The following is a 19,284-nucleotide window of genomic DNA, read 5'->3' as shown; positions in this document are numbered from 1 at the left end:
AAAACTGATACTAACTCTTTAATATAATTATTGACTTAATAGAGATTACAGTCTGACGCAATTTAACAAATTGTCTGGCCATGTAATGAACAATGCATTGATTTATGAAGAGTTGCATAAACATTAGGGGTACAGTCCTTTGGAAATCCTATCACTTATACAAATTATTTTACAAAATTATATTAAGAAAAACTAGACTCTGATAAATCTCTCAACAAATTAAAATCTAATATGCTAATGTATAAAAATTCCTTACATAATCATACTTCGCGCACAAGACGTACAAACATCGTATGCATTTGTCTCTTAGCACACAATATTGTTGATCATTCCTATATTTCCCTGAGGGTGTTGAATCGTGTAGGTGACAAATGCTGATACTTTTTTCGGTCTCCTCTCTCTATCTCACTTATAATGACTTTACATGCTTTGATGATTATCATTCTTCCTAGTAAAGAATCAAGAAATACTCCTGCCAGCGCCTTGCCGAGTGAGCTGGAGATGGTAGCTTCTCACCACAATGATGTAGTAGATCTTCAGAGCTGAAAGTATAAAATGCACAGCATCATCGCACAGGTGTGGAAATGAGTACTAACAACCAAGAGGACATCTACACTACTAAATGTTGGTTTCATAGAGTGAACAGTTCTGAATAGGCCCAGGATACCAGTTCTTGTTTTACGTGACAGACGTTATAAAATTCAACCCTGGTGTAACAAAATCGTATATTCACATTCAGGTTTATAGGCTCCAGAACTAGGCAAATGCTGGGGCTGCAACTTCATTAAGGCCACGGCCGCTTCCATCCAACTCCTAGACCTTTCCTATCCCAGCGTCACCATATGACCTATCTGTGTTCGTTCGACGTAAAGCTACTAGCAAAAGAAAGTCTCCAGAACTAAAAATCCGACCACAGTGATTGAGGTAACGTTCGAGTGGAAAAAGTGGCATCAAATTTCCCTTTTGGAAATATGCCTTTCAGTAAATTACAACTCGGATCATTTACAGGAAACAGTCGTATGGAATTAGGTATAGGATTCACCACGAATGAAATGATCAGTTCTCCAGAGTATGATGTGATGAGGCACCGTTGCTAGGTAACAATACCTTACATCACAGCCTGCACGGTTGCTAGGTAACTTTGCGCACACATTTTATATCTCTAATTTCGTGAAGCAAGTTTTCAGATGACCCCCCAGGCATTTATGTCAAAATGAGACATTAGAGAAAATGACACTCGATGGTCTCGCAGCTGAATACGCGCGGTGGACGGGGAATTTAGAGAAAGGTGAAAATTTATGGTGGGGCATGTTTTCGTCAGGGTACACCGGTTTCCTCCGTGATCTTTCATTCCAGCAACACTTTCCACTGCCATTTCATGTCATCTGTCCGTCGTTAATCATTGCCCAAGAGGAATGCGACAGGCTTCGGCAGCCGGCATAATTCCTGTCCTCGCCGCTACATGAGGGCTTCATTCATCCATTCCTGACTCGGTTGAAGGACTGGAAACAGGCTGTGGCAGTAGTAATTTCCGTGTTAGTTTCGTTCCTTAAAATCCGTGTAATAAAATAGGTTGATACACCATAAACCAGGCGTGCGCACAGGTGATAAGTAATTTCGTCCACTGCGAAGCACACATAGATCGTTCCTGAGAGTGTGTGAAGGCGGGCGCTGTTTGTAATTTTTAATATTTCGGAAATCTTTTTTTTTTATTAAAAAATCCCAGGTTGTCGTTAAATTTAAATACACAAGTTCTGTTTAGTGTTGAATTGTCTTAGAACTGGCGGGCATCCGGAAATCTGTGTAACGAAATACTGCCATGTAACAAAATGTGTCACGGAAGTGTAACCTAGCAACCGAGCAGGCTGTGATGTAATGTTACCTAGCAGCGGTTGAGGCTGTGATATAAAGTAATGTTACGTAGTAACCGTGCAGGATGTGCTGTAATGTTACCTAGCAACCTTGCAGGCTGCGACGTAAAGTAATGTTACCTAGCAACCATGCAGGCTGTGATATAAAGTAATGTTACCTAGCAACTGTGCAGGCTGTGAAGTAATGTTACCTAGCAGTCGTGCAGTCTGTGATGTAAAGTATTGTTACCTAGCAACGGTGTGGGCTGTGATGTAAAGTATTGTTAGCTAGCAACCGTGCAGGCTGTGATGTAAAGTAATGTTACCTAGCAACTGTGCAGGCTGTGAAGTAATGTTACCTAGCAGTCGTGCAGTCTGTGATGTAAAGTATTGTTACCTAGCAACGGTGTGGGCTGTGATGTAAAGTATTGTTAGATAGCAACCGTGCAGGCTGTGATATAAAGTAATATTACCTAGGAACCGTGCAGGGTGTGATGTAAAGTAATGTTACCTAACAACCGTGCACGCTGTGATGTAAAGTAGGCCTATTGTTGCCTAGCAACGGTGCGGGCTGTGATGTAAAGTATTGCTACCTAGGAACCGTGCAGGGTGTGATGTAAAGTATTGCTACCTAGGAACCGTGCAGGCTATGTCTTAAGGATGGCAGTCAGTTGAAATTAGCAACTGCTGATGGATGCCATAACAGAGCCACATATAGGACATATTTATCATATTTGATTTTACCACACTGAAACTAAAAATTAAGAGTTTATTAAGGGGGGTGTGATTAGCTCTGTGGCTTAGTTGCTTGCTTCCCACCCGGAAGTCTGAGGTTCGAATCCCGGTCGATTCTGAGTCGAGATTTTATCTCAAGGATCACGTAACGCCAGGAAAAGTACCCGATCATAAACGCCCGGGAAAAAACCAAATTTAGCCTAGATGGCTCCAGCGACCCCAGAAATAACTGGGATAAGCTGGAGAAAGAAATTAAGAGTTTATTAAGAACATATTTGCTTCATTGTTTTATTCTCTCCGGAATCGTCTGCCTGTGAATCATGGGACATTGGTAGGTCTCTGTGTTCAGCCAGCTTTGAGTAATCTTAAAATAAATTAATTATAATGGTCACTCCAATAATTACAGGCGAAGGCTTATCCTAATCCGCAATACATTCTATACTTAGCAGGTTGCTAAGCGACTAACACTGTCATTAATATTCTGATGTATGTGATTTTCGTCCTTAGTAATGTACTGCATGTAGCCATGTTTGATTACTACCTGATCATCGAAGAATATTGTCTGCTAGATACTCTTTAACTCTCAGACCTTCCCCAGCTTCTGAACATACTCAACAGATGGCAGAACGTTCCTAATAACTTACACGCTGCTAAGATCAAACCGTCGACGTACGTACAGACCCCATCATGACATTAGACATTATTTGGGAACATCTATTGAAGGATAACCTAGCTATACTAGAAAGAGTGAAGGTCATGCATCCTAAAAAGATCTGTGCATGGCAAGAAATGCTCTTTCAAGACTAGCCTATGAGCTCATTAGACATCCGCTCTATATATAACACCTGCCATTGCCTTCTACGGCACAATACCAAGCTTTACATCTAGAAGTGCAGGGTAAAATAAAAAAGAAGCGAGTATGTGGATAGGTGTTTACGAAACAGACGGCATGATGACGTCAAATGGATGAATTCTGACTATGAATTGCAGCATACCATAACGCGCTTCTTTTAAATGTTCATAAAACCATTGAATAAAGGAATTCTGCAGAGCAGCACGGGTCTTCTAGTTTAGCAATCAATGACGAAATTCTTCAAACTTGTCAAATGTTAACCTATGATTCAAATCTTTTTTTTTTTTGCTAGGGGCTTTACGTCGCACCGACACACACAGGTCTTATGGCGACGATGGGATAGGAAAGGCCTAGGAGTTGGAAGGAAGCGGCCGTGGCCTTAATTAAGGTACAGCCCCAGCATTTGCCTGGTGTGAAAATGGGAAACCACGGAAAACCATCTTCAGGGCTGCCGATAGTGGGATTCGAACCTACTATCTCCCGGATGCAAGCTCACAGCCGCGCGCCTCTACGCGCACGGCTAACTCGCCCGGTATAATTCAAATCTATGAACGTGGCTACTTTTAATATTATTTTTACACTATATAGAAAAAATACTAAATTTCATATATCTACATATCCTGAGTTTTTTCCCTCTCTGTCTGAAATAGAGATATTGTCCTTTGGCTTACCTGAACCAAGAATGCAACTAACGAGTGATTGCGCACCGCTCCCAGACTGGTTGTTTCCGAACGCTATACTGGCGATTACGATGTACATAATGACGGTGACAACAAAGTACACGATCGAGTAGATTATCCATGACTTGATGAGGCTTGGCTTCTCCTGCGGCATAAACAAAAAATAACCACATGAAACAATGTTGACCTGGGATTTTATCTTGTAATACTAAACTACAACCGGCAGGGCACTGTGACGTGGAAAGTCGTACAAAATTCGCATTCTAGTTTTTTAGTCATCGTAGATAAAATCATGCTTAAGTTGTATTTTCCATGGAAATAATATCAAGCAAAAAAATTACGTCATAAACATCCGGGCCCTAGTTATTGTGTTTAATCACGGTTCATTTCCTAATACTGGTTAAGGTTACAAACTAAGACAAATACTAGCCTAAGATGTTACCAATATTCTGTTTTGTCTGAATGTTTCACTTACATAACCTGCTCCGCAAGCCAGTAGAATGGCAAAGACTACTTGCACAGCCAGTATCACGGCCACTACGATCAACAAGATGGCGAGTGCTGTAAAGAGAACAAAAACTGTATTATGCTAATTTATACAATGATTGTGTGACAAGGTAACTGTCTCTCTTTGACCAGACCAACAGCACAAGTGTACCATTCTGTTAGTTATAAGAATGGATATTTAACGCTGATAAAATAATGCGCAACAGGGCGCTAACTGTGAGGGCGTGATGCTATATGGAGAGCGGGAATCGAGAAGGGGATTCCCAAGGCAAGGCGTGGTCAGGTGCGACGAAGAAAGAATATGTGAGGAAGAAAGAAAGAGAGATGGGAGTTGTCTGGGGGAGAGACATGCCACCTTAACAGAGAATTTCAGCGGGAACCGACAGGCTCACCACGCTATGGAAATTGAGTCATAACTCCTATATTTGAAGGTTTTACAAGAGAGTAATAAGTTGGGAATCGGTGCCAGAATTTTCTGAAGCCATAGATACCTCAAAGTCTATTAATATATAGTTGAATAAATAACTACGTGGGAGGCCGACTGCCGTGAGAAAATGTTTCGAGGCCACATGCCAATCTCAAGTTGTTTCCCGGGACTTCCCAGCGAGTCGCGTGGGTTCCTGGATGCTATAAGAGCAGAGAAAGGTGGAAGGAGGTGATCAGTCCATGATAAGACCGCTGTCCGTGTATGTCGCGTTCTGCTGATACTCGAGCCAGAAACCTTTGTTTATGACAAAGACGGTGATTACTTTAATGCAGTTGCGCTAATGTTCATTCAATGAATCGGTGATCCGTAAACTTTTCAGTAATTATTCAATCATACGAGTGTATTTAGAAGTTTCACAGTGAGGTCGCAAGTGCCTAATTAACCGACTGTAGACAATGCCGTACGTGTAGACTTCATCATGAAGAGGTACGGGTAACCACGTAAATATAGGGTGAAGTGCGGAAGAAGTGCAAGTATAAACTAAAGTCATTTGTGTTATTCCTGCTATACGTATGGGTATGAATCAGTCGAGCACGAGATAGTGACAATTTGTTCGACCGATTAGGTTGCTGATTTCAGATAGTAGATATTGCCTATATACATTCGTGCGCGGTTAAGTAGTTAAAGGGGAACAATGACTTTAACGTCGCAGATCGCCAGTACTGATTTTTGCATCGAAAATTAAATAAAAGTACCGGGAATGCTGTCCTGTTAATAAATTAGGCATTTCATTCCAGTGAAGACTCGTGCTGTGTTTCGAGAGACGTGTGATACGAGACCTGCCGACCACAACCTCAAGAAGAAGGCCTCATGAACGAGCCATCCCTCAAGAAGACGGCTTCATGAACGAGCAACCCATGGAGACTGGACGCAGAGAATCGACCCAGGACCACATCGCTACCATGATGGGCTGAGCAGGCAGCTTAACCCCGACGGAGGGAGAAAGAGGTCTCCAAGATGATAGATAAGTGAACAATAATTAATATATATGTGTAGGGTTGGGGGGTTGTTATGCAGAAATACGGTGATTAATTTGTAAATATAGTAAGGAGTAGGATTACGGCCCATTAGGCCATTTAGTAAGGTATTTCCTTTATATAATTTAGGTTAAGGCATACACATTTTTATTTTATTGTCTATAGTAAGCAAGAATTAAGGTAGTTTATGATAGTATGACGGTACACATAGTCGTAGGGAAGCTTATGTACGAGCTTAAATCAACGTTTCTTAGTGCCCGGCATCAGACGATATCTGCTTGTATTTAGAGGTTAATCATGATAGGGTACCTTATATTGGGAAGGAATCCGTCTGCACAATGTAGAGCACGCAGGTGGCCAGAATTCAAGTGTCTACTCCATGTTTAGAGTGTGTTGGATTGAATGTGAGGGTAATGAATATAACCCGTAGGCTATGTCTCATATATTTGCGACCCTTTGTACTATGCCAAGTAAGGGATTGAACCCAAGACTTGAGGGTTAATTGGAACACGTCGCATTAGGCGGACGGCGAGATGGATATGTATAACAATGTGTAATACTCCAGGTGGTAGAATCGAGACCCCGGGCGGTCTGTCACGGACATTGGATAGTGCAGACATGTATGTTGATTTCCTCACTGATTTATTGTGGCGAGTTTCGTCATGTGTTGAGACAAGGTCAAGGTAGAGCTGAGCTCCGCATGTTTGGAAACTAGGTTATGTTTTGTTTTGTTTGTGCGAGGGGTGCTTCACGGCCTATGTCTTGGAGGTCGTTTCCCTTGCCTGCACCGCAGGGAGTCTCGCAGACATTTTTAAAATACAAGACGAGGGCTGGAATTCCTTCCCGCAGGCGAGACAAGCATGTGACGAGGGTTTCATTCATTCATCCTTGCTTTTTCTCATACTTTATTAACTTTGTTTATAAATGGTAGGGCGGTAGATGGAACGAGGCACTAAGAAAACTTGCTTAAGCAGTAAATTTTGTAAATATAACGTTTGTTTGAATGGACCTTGGTTCATATCCATAAAGGAGTGATATTTCATGCGAGGCTAGAAAGGTTATGTCTGTAGTTGTAGGTTCAAACTTATTATCATGTGTGTGCATTTTCCCAAGTATGTGTGGGGATCTTTTAGTGGCGTTATTTCTGCATGACAAATTCTCACCCTAGCATCATATACGTTATGTGCAGGTACAGCGTGGCTGTTCCGAGTAAGGACACATTTGTTTCTTGGATTCACTTATCGATTCTCAGCACGACAAACCAACCAGATAGCGAATAATTTTTTTTGTTTGATGTTTATCTTATTTATGATATGAGCCTGTTGGGCATCCATTTTAGCACGATTAGTGCAATAAATTGTAATATAAAAGAAAAGAAATGTTGAGTTAAGAATACACAACTTGTGCTCAAAATGTCAGTAGGTGCGTTTGTGTTCCTCATTTCGTAGTTTAATGTAGTATTGAGTTCCCCATGATCCTCTCGTCATAGAACCCAAAATTAACGACCCTTTTCTGCCGATGGTAGCTGAGCTGGTGCCCTTATGCAAGAACAAGAAGAGCAGGTAGGTACCATCCTGCAGTATTAATGTGCCCCGTAGGGTACACAAGCATTCAGTTATTTGACCAACTGTTCAGAGGTACATGAACTCAGGTTTTGTCAATTAGATGCTAGATCTTTAGGCAATAGTAAGTTAGTATGCAAACTTACGGTAGCACGTGTACTCTAACCTACACAACAGTTGTGCTGTGAGATTTGCATAAACGATAGGGGTAGAGTCTGTTAGAACGCCTAGAAATTAATATTAATCGACTATTTATGAAGGGTCATTTGTAAAAAAAAACTTCAGGGATCTAGGAAAAAGTGAATTAATCTTCCCATGCATCATTGGTGACAATTTTAATGACTATTCCTTACCTGACATAGAGGGATGTAGATATTAGTATTAAGAAGAGAGTTGAAATAGTTAGATGGTGACGAGGATGAGTTGAAAAAGTGTTATAAATGTGTAGTTAGTAGTGCTTGTTTAGAATAAGAGACGTAAATAAGATGAAAAAGGAACTGTAGAACTGTTGGCAAGTTCAGTGTTGCTGAAAGGTGTTTAAAATATTCATTCTAGGACATAGGGTTAAAAATAAGTAAGCAATGTGTTAACTGTAATGGATAAGTTACTATAAGGTGGATGAGAAGGTTAAGTGAGAAGTGAGATGGGTAGATTTGGAAGAGGGAGGGGAGGGGGTATAAGAGGTAGAAGGATGGGACGAAACAGACCCGTCTCCAGGTGAAGATAATAATGGAATTGGTCATGCAAAGAAATGTGCAATAGTGAGTGGTTTTTTAGACTAAGAGATGAAAATAAGATGAAGGATCGGTGAGGAATAAGGGAACTGTAGAACTGTTGACAAGTTCAGTGTTGTTAAATGGTGTATAAAATATTAACTCTAGGACATAGGGCCGAATTCACAGACAGCACTTATACATAAGTGCCCCTTATAAGCCAGGTTCCATTTCATAGTACCTACTTAAGTGTCCCACTTATTGCTATAAGTGGACCTCCCACACACACTTAAGTGTCTCACTTATGTTGGAGCAAGATGGAGAATAATGATTTTGCTGAATATGTTGCATTTCATTCACAGAATGCTTTCCGTGCCCACAGTAGAGATGGGAAATCCTGTCGAAATGTAATGTGACCAACAATGTAATGAAGGTTTCGTTTTAGTAAAGTGAGAGTTATGAATATTCTTGTTCCTTTGATTGAGAGAGTGAACATAACCTCTAGAGGACTCACTATCTCACCATTAATGAAGATATTGTTTTGAGATTTTATTCCACCTCTTAATTTCAGGATATTGTTGTTATTATTATTATCATCACCATCATCATTACCGGTATTTCGCTTAGTTAATTGGAAACGTGTTACCAGTTGATAAGTTATGAAGACTGCAGGCCTACGGAGTAGTAAAGAGCTGTACTGAGTTATAAGAAAAATGAACGTGTTGCACTCCCACCATTTATTTTAAGGTTGATCTGTGCTAATTATAACGAATCGTTTGCCACATTATATCAGAAGTTTCTGAAATTATGGCATCACACATCAAAACATACTGTTTTCAGTTTATTAGGGAAGTAATTAGGCCTATTACAACGTAACGGCTACGGATATACGTGTCAAACCATTAAAAGCGTTGTGAGGCTAGATATGCTACATTTCGATGAATATTTGTATAGGTTCGAGTACCTGGATAACTATAAACATATTAAGAAAATTAGACTCTGGGCATTTTCGTAGTTTGCATTGTCCACAACAAGTTTTTCCCACGTCATTCATATTCTGATGAGAAACTGCGTCGGTCTGCTTGTTCTATATTATGCGCAAGTTCTTGCAGGTGTCGTCTCAGCTCGCTGTTTTGTTATCCATTCTGATAAACAAATACAATATAGACGATTTTTTAACTTCAAATATCACGCGCGCGGTCGTGCGATGTCCTTCGATAAACAAAGCACAATAGATCATCCCACTATTCGGTAGCCAGAACTGCACGATCCAGGAAGTATGGCCATAATATACAGCATTGCCACATCTCCAGTGATACTTACTGTATCAATGAGTGTGCTCATATAAGTGAATACTTATTATAAGTGGTTCCTTATTACTTAAAGGTTCCACTTATGTATAAGTGCTGACTATGAATTCGGCCCATAGTGTTGAAAATATAGTGGATAACTTACTATAAGGAGATGAATAGGTGTAAGTGAGGAAGAGAGAGGGAAAGATTTGGAAAAGGGTGGGAGGGGGGATATAAGGTGGAAGGATGGGGTGCAAAAGACCCATCCTAAGGTGAGAAAAACAAGCATGTCCGCACATAGAGATAATGGAGAGTCAAAGAGGGGAGCAGGCAATGTGATGTAAGACGACTCAGATTAGTAGGCGGGACAGTAGATAAGAACGTGACGAGTCGCATGGCGATTCGCCACGCAAAGAATGGGAGGGAAGCACATTGCCTATGAGGTTTAGGTGGGGATGACATCTGACCCACGGGTGTGGCTGATAGCGGTATCATGGGCGGAAGGGGGTCACTCATTACCAGGGGATACCGCGAACAGCCAGTTGTCTCTTTTTTTCTTTTGTTAGTTAGTTTTAGTGAAGGGTGGCGCAGCTCATGGTCTGGAACTCCGCCTGTGCAGCGACACCAAATTAGTAGAGAATGTAGATAAGTAGTTTCAAGAGGCATATTGTAGATATTGTTTGTTTATTTTTTTGTTTCTGTGTGTTTCACTGTCTTTATTGCCTGTAAGCCGATGGTATATACTAGGGTGGGCAATAAAGAGATTATTATTAATTTAAAAAATTACCTGACATAGCTGATTGGAAGTCTTCAATCTCCTCTTTTGTAGCATTGATATTCTCTTCCCATGGAGAATCCCTGAGAATGGAAATAGCTGAAGAGGCTATAATGGCCATTATTAGGCTGATTCCACATAACACCTGTAAAAGAAATGGACATAACATTGAAATAACATTTGTCTCGACAAACTTATTCAGAGCCGGGTTGAGTGGCTCAGGCGGTTGAGGCGCTCTCCTTTTGACCCCAACTTGGAGGGTTCGAACTTGGCTGAGCTGGTGGTAGTTGAAGGTGCTCAAGTACGCCAGCCTCATGTCGGTAGATTTACTGGCACGATAAAGAACACCTGCGGGAATAAATTCAAGCACCTAGGCGTCTCCGTAAACCGTAAAATGCATTTAGGGGGACAATTAGCAAATAACATTATTATTATTATTATTATTATTATTATTATTATTATTATTATTATTATTATTATTATTATTATTATTATTATTATTATTATTATTATTATTATTATTATTTACGATAATAATAATAATAATAATAAGAAGATATTCAGACACTCGTTTCAGTACAGCACTGCACACCACCACCTGTTCGGAGACGAGGTACAACGTATGTACCTTTACTTAAGATCTATTTCGAGCAGTCACTTGATATTTTCAGTTCTTATTATTGGCATCTTTGGATATAACAATACGAAGAATTATGTGGAGAAACCAAATGCCTTATCCAGAATGAGAGTTTTTTGACAGGTAGTATTTCCTCACTCGCCGAGCTCGATAGCTGCAGTCGCTTAAGTGCGGCCAGTATCCAGTAATCGGGAGATAGTGGGTTCAAACCCCACTGTCGGCAGCCCTGAAGATGGTTTTCCGTGGTTTGAAAAGTGGTACGAGGGCTGGAACGGGGTCCACTCAGCCTCGGGAGATCAACTGAGTAGAGGTGGGTTCGATTCCCACCTCAGCCATCCTGGAACCTTAATTAAGGCCACGGCCGCTTCCTTCCCATTCCTAGACCTTTCCTATCCCATCGTCGCCATAAGACATATTTGTGTCGGTGTGACGTAAAGCAAAATAGCAAATATATATCTACTAGCAGTTACCCGCGGCTTCGCTCGTAATCGTTCCTCGGCACTGTACTAAGACATTATCTGAAAATCCCTATGTATAAACATTCAACCGACAAATTGCGTTTCATTTACCCTAGAAACTCTTTGTAAACCACGTTTGTGTTATTGCCTTTTGGGGCTAAGATGACCATGCAATATAGAATTATACATATTGTATGAGAAACAGTTTTCTAGTCCGCCTCTGTGGTGTAGTGGTTGGTGTGATTAGCTGCCAGCCCCAGAGGCCCGAGTTCGATTCCTGGCTCTGCCACGAAAATTTGAAAAGTGGTACGAGGGCTGGAACGGGGTCCACTCAGCCTCGGGAGATCAACTGAGTAGAGGTGGGTTCGATTCCCACCTCAGCCATCCTGGAAGTGGTTTTCCGTGGTTTCCCACTTCTTCTCCAGGCAATTGCCGGGATGGTACCTAACTTAAGGCCACGACCGCTTCCTAACCTATCCCTCTATCCCTTGTCGTTCCCTTCCAATCTTCCCATCCCCGCAAGGCCCCTGTTCAGCATAGCGGGCGAGGCCGCCTGGGCGAGGTACTGATCATCCTCCTCAGTTGTATCTTCCGACCCAGAGTCTGAAGCTCCTAGACACTGCCCTTGAGGTAGTAGAGGTGGGATCCCTCGCTGAGTCCAAGCGAAAAACCGACCCTGGAGGGTAAGCAGATTAAGAAAGAATGAACAGTTTTCTGTCAAGTCGAAAAAAAAATGTTTATTTTTAAAGTAGATTCCAAATATCTATCTCCACGTCGTAACATTTTCAGTTTTTGAGATAGGCTATAAGAATCCCTATAAAAAGAATTTAACCCACCAGGCTATAAGAATCCCTATAAAAAGAATTTAACCCACCAGGCTACAATAATCCCTATAAAAAGAATTTAACCCCTTTATCAGTACTTTCCATTTACTTTAAAAGGAGATTCCAAATGCTAATTTTCGCGTCTGTTACATTATCAGTTTGTGAGATATAAGCATCCTCATTAAAAATTATTCACCTCTTTTTCACTTCTTTTCACACCCCGTTAAGTGCCTTTTCGAAACAAGAAGTACGTGTTCCTGTATTTTTAAAGGATTTTCCAAATATCAAGGTGTTTTTTTTTTGTTTGTTTTTTTGTATTTTGCTTTTAGGTCGCACCGACACAGATAGGTCTTATGGCGACGATGGGATAGGAAAGGCCTTGGAATGGGAAGGAAGTGGCCGTGGCCTTAATTAAGGTACAGCCTGGTGTGAAAATGGGAAACCACGGAAAACCATCTTCAGTTCTATGAGATTTGCATAAACGATAGGGGTACAGTCTGTTATAACGCCTAGAAATTAATATTAATCGACTATTTATGAAGGGTCATATGTAAAAAAAACTTCAGGGGTCTAGGAAAAAGTGAAATAATCTTCCCATGCATCATTGGTAACAATTTTAATGACTATTCCTTACCTGACATAGAGACTTGAAAATTGGTATTTGGAATCTCCTTGAAAATAAAGAAACTCGAATTTTAGGGGAAAATAAACTTTGGGGGGAGGGGGTGAAAAGGTATTTAATTCCTTTTATGAGGACACATATCTCGAAAACTGAAAATTTTACAGTCGTGATAATAGGAATTTAGAAGCTCCTTTATAAATAAACACGTATTTTTTTGTTTTTGGAAATTTCACTTAAGGAGGGAGGGTGAAAGGAAGTGAAAACATTTCATATCTCAAAAACTGATGGTTACAGACGTGAAAATTGGTATTTGGAATCTTCTTTAAAGATAAATTTATTTATCTGTATCAACTTTAGTTTTCTTACGATATAAGTGTCGTCGTACAAATAATTCAATAAAGTTTTCATTTCTTTCACCCCCCCCCAATCCTTAATTGGATTTTCCGAAATCAAAGGCATATATGTTACTTTACCTTTAAAGGGGATTCCAAACACCAATTTTCATGTCTGCAAATCATACAAATAATTTAACTAATTTTTCAATTTTTACACCCTCGCCTAAGTGGAGTTTCCGAAAACAAAGTATGCATTTCTTTATGAGATGCCAATCACCAATTTTTAAATCTGTAACGTCTTCAGTTCTTGAGATATCAGCATCCTAATACAAAGAATTCAACCCACTTTCCAGTCCTTTCTACACGCCCCTCCCCTAAGTGGTTTTTCCTAAAACAAAAAATACGTGTTTCTTATTAATTAATTATTCTGGGTCGGGGACTTGGTATTTATGTTTGTCTCAGTATCATTAATTTATCTACACACAACAAACCTCATGCCAGCCACCACAGAAACATGCCCATAGAGTTGGAGTCAGGAAGGTCAACCAGGGCCAGTACCACACCGAGTGTTGACCCCAATAAAATAGGAAGAAGGAAAAGGCTGTAGGCACAAGCCAGCCTTCATTGTTGGGGCCACACGAGACAAATACACGTGTGTGCCTGGGAGGGATTGGCGACCACGATTTGACACTGATTTTATTGATTTGGGAGTAGACGACAGAGGCTTGTGCACTAAACGCTGCAAGGCATAACAGGTGATGTGATCATCACCTCATTCAGAAGTTGCCTTCGTGGCCTGACACTTTCTTTTACCGAGACTTTCAATCTTCGAAAAATCGGACCTCATGCTCTCTTCCCTCTTATTTTATGTTAATAGAGGATGGTGGCCCATTTGTACTTCCACTTAAAACCTTTTCGAACATTCTTAGCACTACTTGTGACGGACATACTTACGGCTTCTACTATTCCGATCACCATGGAGCCTGTCTTCAGCGAACACCCGCAGCAGCATTGTTCCACCTCGCAGCCCATGATGGTACAGTTGATTGACCTGTAACAGTACAAATTAATAAGTCATCGTTACGTCAGAAATGGCCGTGGCGCATACTGTCCGCACTGCAACAAACATGTAATTTAGTAGCTGTAATATATCTTTGCACTCGCCTTACTTCCCAAATAGACAGGTTGGCAGCCTTATGCATAGCCCGACACATCGTCCGACAGTCATTCCAAGCCTAGGTGCTTGCGATACACTGTTACATGGCGCGCGGTAAAGATTTAATGCATCTGGTTGTAAAACACAAATGTACAAAAGTGATCAAATTGTCTCGAACCGACACAGGCAGGAAAATACATGTATAAATTAATATGGAGTTATATCTCGATTTTGTTCTTTAATTAAGGTCACGGCTGCTACCTGCCCACTCCTAGCCGTTTTCCATTCTTCCGTCGCCGAAAACCTTCGATGTGTAATAAATAAGTAACATAAAATAAAATAGAAAAGGCTGGTAGTGATATATAAATAATACTGAAGTTGTAATATTTCCTTCCTCTTTATCTAGGCTTGGGGAGAGGTCTCTAGGAAGCAAGTCGCACGATGGTCGCGCGTGTAATGGTTTCCCTCACACTAACGTAAGGAACAAAAGTCAATCATTTCCGCGTGTTTCATGCAGCAAGCATACTTACGTACATACAATAATAATGTGAAAATTAAGAACTGGTTGTGTGCAACAACGGTTCTGACAATAAAATAAACAAATAGCAATAAAGTACACAGATATACAGCGTGACGTCAGTTAACATGAACACGAAACAAAATGTAATATTTTCCACACAGCGCTTGAAGGTAACACAAAATGAAATATATTCCTTGCAGGAATTCAAGGTAACGCAAATTAGAATAAACACAGCATAAAATATAATAATTGCCGTGCAAGGATGAAGGTAACACAAATTAGCATTGACAAAGAATAAAATGCAATACTTTCCGTGCAAGGCATGAAGGTAACACAAATTAACATAAAAACAACACAAAATTTCCGTGCACCGGGAGAGTTGCCCGTGCGGTTAGGGTCGCGCAGCTGTGAGCTTGCATCCGGGAGATAGTGGGTTCGAACCCCACTGTCGGCAGCCCTGATGATGGTTTTTAGTGGTTTCCCATTTTCACACTAGGCAATTGCTGGGGCTGTACCTTAATTAAGACCACGGCCACTTGCTTCCCACTCCTTGGCCTTTCCTGTCCCATCGTCGCCATAAGACATATCTGTGTCTGTGCTACGTAAAGCAAATAGAAAAAAAATCCGTGCAACAAATTGCTTCACAGTGCAAAATTAAAAGGACACAGGGAGAATTTTGCGATGTAATTGTCAGATTGAGGACTTAGATTATATATCAAAAATGGAAATGTAAGGCATAGTATGGTAGCTAGTGGTGGTAGACAAAAGTAAACCTACAGACAGAATAATAAATGTATACTATGTTCTAAGGTAATGGTATGGGAATACCTTTAAAGGAATGTTTATAGAGACAAGAGAAATTTGTGGATAATGAAACACGGTTGTTTACGCTTGTAAACTTCCTGAACAGAAAGTGGATACACCCGGGAAAACCTGAAAAATTGCTCAACATAATTAAGATAATGCGGGTAAGTATACTGATGAAGGAAAGCAATTGATGCATGCTAGATAGGGACGGAATTGTCTCCAAAATAACATAGACATTATAACTTTTCTGAAGTCTAGGGCAATTAGATACGTAGATTATAAGGGGTATTAAAATGAAAACCGAATACCGGCAATTAAACACATTCCACGCGAAAGGTGGCAGCACTGTTGTTACGTATCGATATTGCCATCACTGTGGTAGGAGAACTGCATAGTGACAACTCGCACTTGTTCCTTTATGTCTTTGTTGATGCGCGGACTGGTCCAGTGTGTTCATCCATATGTAGAAATGGAGGCAAACAAAGGGGAGCAGAGAAGTGTGGTTCGTTTTCTGGTGGCTGAGGCTGCTGGAGTACGCCAAACTCATAGTCGCATGTGTGCTGCCTGTCCATGATGAGTGTGCACGAGTGGCAGAGGAGGTTCTGAGAAGAGCGCCCAGGACAGGCCAACGAGCCATTACTTCTGATGTGATAGGAGGGATCCGACCAAACTGAAGAATCCCGGAGGAAGGAATTCGTGTTCAGGTCGGCATTAGCCATGGATACGTGCATGCCATTATAAAAGATCACTTGCATTTCCGCAAAATGTGCGCGCAGTGGGTTCCGCATCAACTGACGGAGGGACAAAAGATGGACAGAATGGCGTCATGTCTTGAGTCAACTGCAGCGCTACCACGAGGAAGAGTAAGCGTTTTTGTCCCGTATCGTCACAGGGGAAACTGCGACGCACCATAAATTCAAAACTCTCCGGAATTCTGTCGAACGGAGTCATTCTGTGGCATAATAATGCTCGCCCCCATACTTCCAATCTGGCGAAGGCGATTTGGTTGGGAAACGCTTCAACATCCTCTGTACAGTCAGGATCTTTCACCTTGTGATTTTCACATGTTTGGCGACCGGAAGAAAGACATTTGGATATCGGTTTCATTCGGACGAGGAACTGCAAGAGTAGGTGTGATTGCAGATCCATCAGTGATCAAGCTTTCTCTATACAAAACTTGAACTGAGCGTCTCGTCTCCCAGCTGGGATAAATGTATTACCGCTTTTCGTAATTACTTTTAAATTAAACTTTTGCATGGTTACGTTTCACGGGGTGTTCGGTTTTCACTTGACATCCCAAATGATCATACTGATGATAATTTGAGATGTCGCCCATGGTATGGAGGGTATGCGGATAACTACTGTAGTGACCCTCACTTTGACGGGTCGCATTTTCGAGGTATCAGATGGACCTCTGTAGCATGCCCGTGAACTCTCATTTCTTTGCAAGTAATGCCTCTGACAGTCCATTCAGTCCAATCGTTTTCTCTTGAATTTCGGACCACGGACAGGTGTCCTCCTTGTCCTACTGCATGTCTTCAAATTATGTAGTATGATATTCAATTTTTGTAAAACTGCTTGTGTTAAATACGGTAATAAGAGAAGATTACTGTAATCAATACACTGTTCCTAATCTATTGTTTCAACGATCACAGGTGATGGGTATTAACTTATTTTCATTATACACACAACGAAATGCTATCATTTCCGCATATGCCTTTGAAGGTAACACTGATTAACAAAAGCAAAGAAAAAATGTGAATATAGAAAATATAGCTGTACTCAGTTACAATACTAACACTTCTTTTGATCAATAGCCATGAAGTAGACCTACACAACGCAAGCGTAGGTTGATCGTGCGGTCAGAGAATGTCTCAAAGCGAGAGCAGAGCCTTAAAAAAAATTCGAGAATGGTTGACAATCCCGCACGTGTAGCGCACGAATGTAAAGAAGGAAGTGTAACCTAGCAACCGTACAGGCGTGATATAAAGTGTTGTTACCTATAGTAGAAACCGTGCATGCTGTGATGTAAATTATTGTTAAGTAGCAACCATGCAGGCTGTGATGTAAAGTATTGTTACCTAGCAACCGTGCAGGCTGTGATGTATAAAGTTTTGTTAACTAGCAACCGTAAGGTTGTTGCTTAGATTCCTGAATATAATACCAGCGTGTGACTAAATTTCATACACGTGTCAACCAATATTCGCATATATTCTTTTAAAGTTTTCATGGAAATGACCATATAGCCCTCGCTTACGAGCTAACCATCATGATTCGAGCTTTTTATCTAACAAATTTCTTTCGAACAAAAAAGAAATCGCTTTAAAATGATAAATTGTTTGTGTACTTTGAAAATGCTTTAGTGCAAATTTGACAATGATAAATTTGAATATCTATCAGTCACAAACTAAAAAAAGGCAATAATATATTCTGCAATTTTAAGATCGAATTTTATATGTAAGGCACATTGAATTTCACTGTGACAGGGCTATTAGGACTGGAGGAACAACATTTACAAAAGTGTATTACTTTCTGTAGTGGAATGTGTACGGGTGAAGTGGAGATGCAGGTCATTGAAAGAGAAGTCTAAATATCACTAAATGGTCTGCAGAAAGACGTCAGTGAGACTCATTTTTCTAGATAATGCTTACCTCGTTTTAGACGCTGATGACTGTAGTTCAGCGTGGCGCACACAACACTGCAACAGACTACACCTACGGTGACGGTATACATACAGTCACTGCCGTGGTGATCTATCAGTAGCGTCAGAGGAGGCAGGGCTGGCCAGGTAAGATGTGACCAATCATTAAACTCCGTGTGGATCGAACTCTGATCTGTGTGCACGGTTTTCCTCGTTCCTCGTTCCGCGAAATACGAAGAGCAGCAAGAACGCGATTTTATTGACACATGTGTGTGCCAATCTGACACATCAGTAGTCGTTATCTTTTACGTGGGAGTTAAGCAATAATGGGAAGATAACAAGCAACAGTTACTTGAGAAATATGGTATTTAATTACCAATTATTAATTACTTTATCGACAAATTGTCAGTAGAAGTACAGCTACAGTTACTTCAGAGAACGCCAGTCTTAAGGGAACCGCTGGCGTTTTTTGACATAAATAATTATGTTTTATTGCTGGGGGTCATCCGAAAGTTTGTGAAACGAAATAGTGTCAGGTATTGAAATATGTGACTGAAGTGTAACCGAGCAACCGTGCAGGCTGTGATTTAAAATATTGTTACCTAGCAACCGTGTAGGCTGTGATGTAAAGTACTGTTACCTAACAACCGTGCAGGCTGTGATGTAAAGTATTGTTACCTAGCAACCGTGTAGGCTGTGATGTAAAGTATTGTTATCTAGCAATCGTACCGGCCTTGCCTTATGGCTGGTGGTTGTCTGACATTAGGATCTGTGACCGAGAGACATATAAGACATGTTTATGATCAGTTGACACGATTTCATTTTTTTTCGCATCGGGCTGCAATGATACTGA

The 19,284-nt window shown here is 40.8% G+C and overlaps 1 protein-coding gene across 1 annotated transcript; it reads right to left on the bottom strand.

Moving 5' to 3' along the window:
- Positions 1–18,589, bottom strand: LOC136883364 (uncharacterized). The gene is made up of 6 exons (XM_068229718.1): positions 18,442–18,589; positions 14,262–14,358; positions 10,444–10,576; positions 4,594–4,679; positions 4,110–4,263; positions 1–542 (listed from the first exon to the last, which is right to left on the bottom strand). Exons 2-6 carry the CDS (start codon positions 14,337–14,339, stop codon positions 460–462), a joined length of 534 nt encoding a protein of 177 aa, XP_068085819.1. The 5' UTR covers positions 14,340–14,358; positions 18,442–18,589; the 3' UTR covers positions 1–459.
- Positions 18,590–19,284: the final 695 nt, after the last annotated feature.

Source organism: Anabrus simplex, chromosome 11 (assembly GCF_040414725.1).
Source record: "Anabrus simplex isolate iqAnaSimp1 chromosome 11, ASM4041472v1, whole genome shotgun sequence".
Lineage (NCBI taxonomy): Eukaryota > Metazoa > Arthropoda > Insecta > Orthoptera > Tettigoniidae > Anabrus > Anabrus simplex.
Note: the sequence above shows the minus strand (reverse complement) of the source record. Positions and strands in the feature narration are given on the sequence as shown.

Coding starts and splice junctions, on each gene's coding strand:
- LOC136883364 (XM_068229718.1), bottom strand. CDS start 14,339: ATGGGCTGCGAGGTGGAACAATGCTGCTGCGGGTGTTCGCTGAAGACA. Junction 4,680..10,443: donor CTTCCAATCAGCTATGTCAG/GTAATTTTTTAA, acceptor TTCTCTTTACAG/CACTCGCCATCTTGTTGATC. Junction 4,264..4,593: donor TGGCTTGCGGAGCAGGTTAT/GTAAGTGAAACA, acceptor TTTATGCCGCAG/GAGAAGCCAAGCCTCATCAA.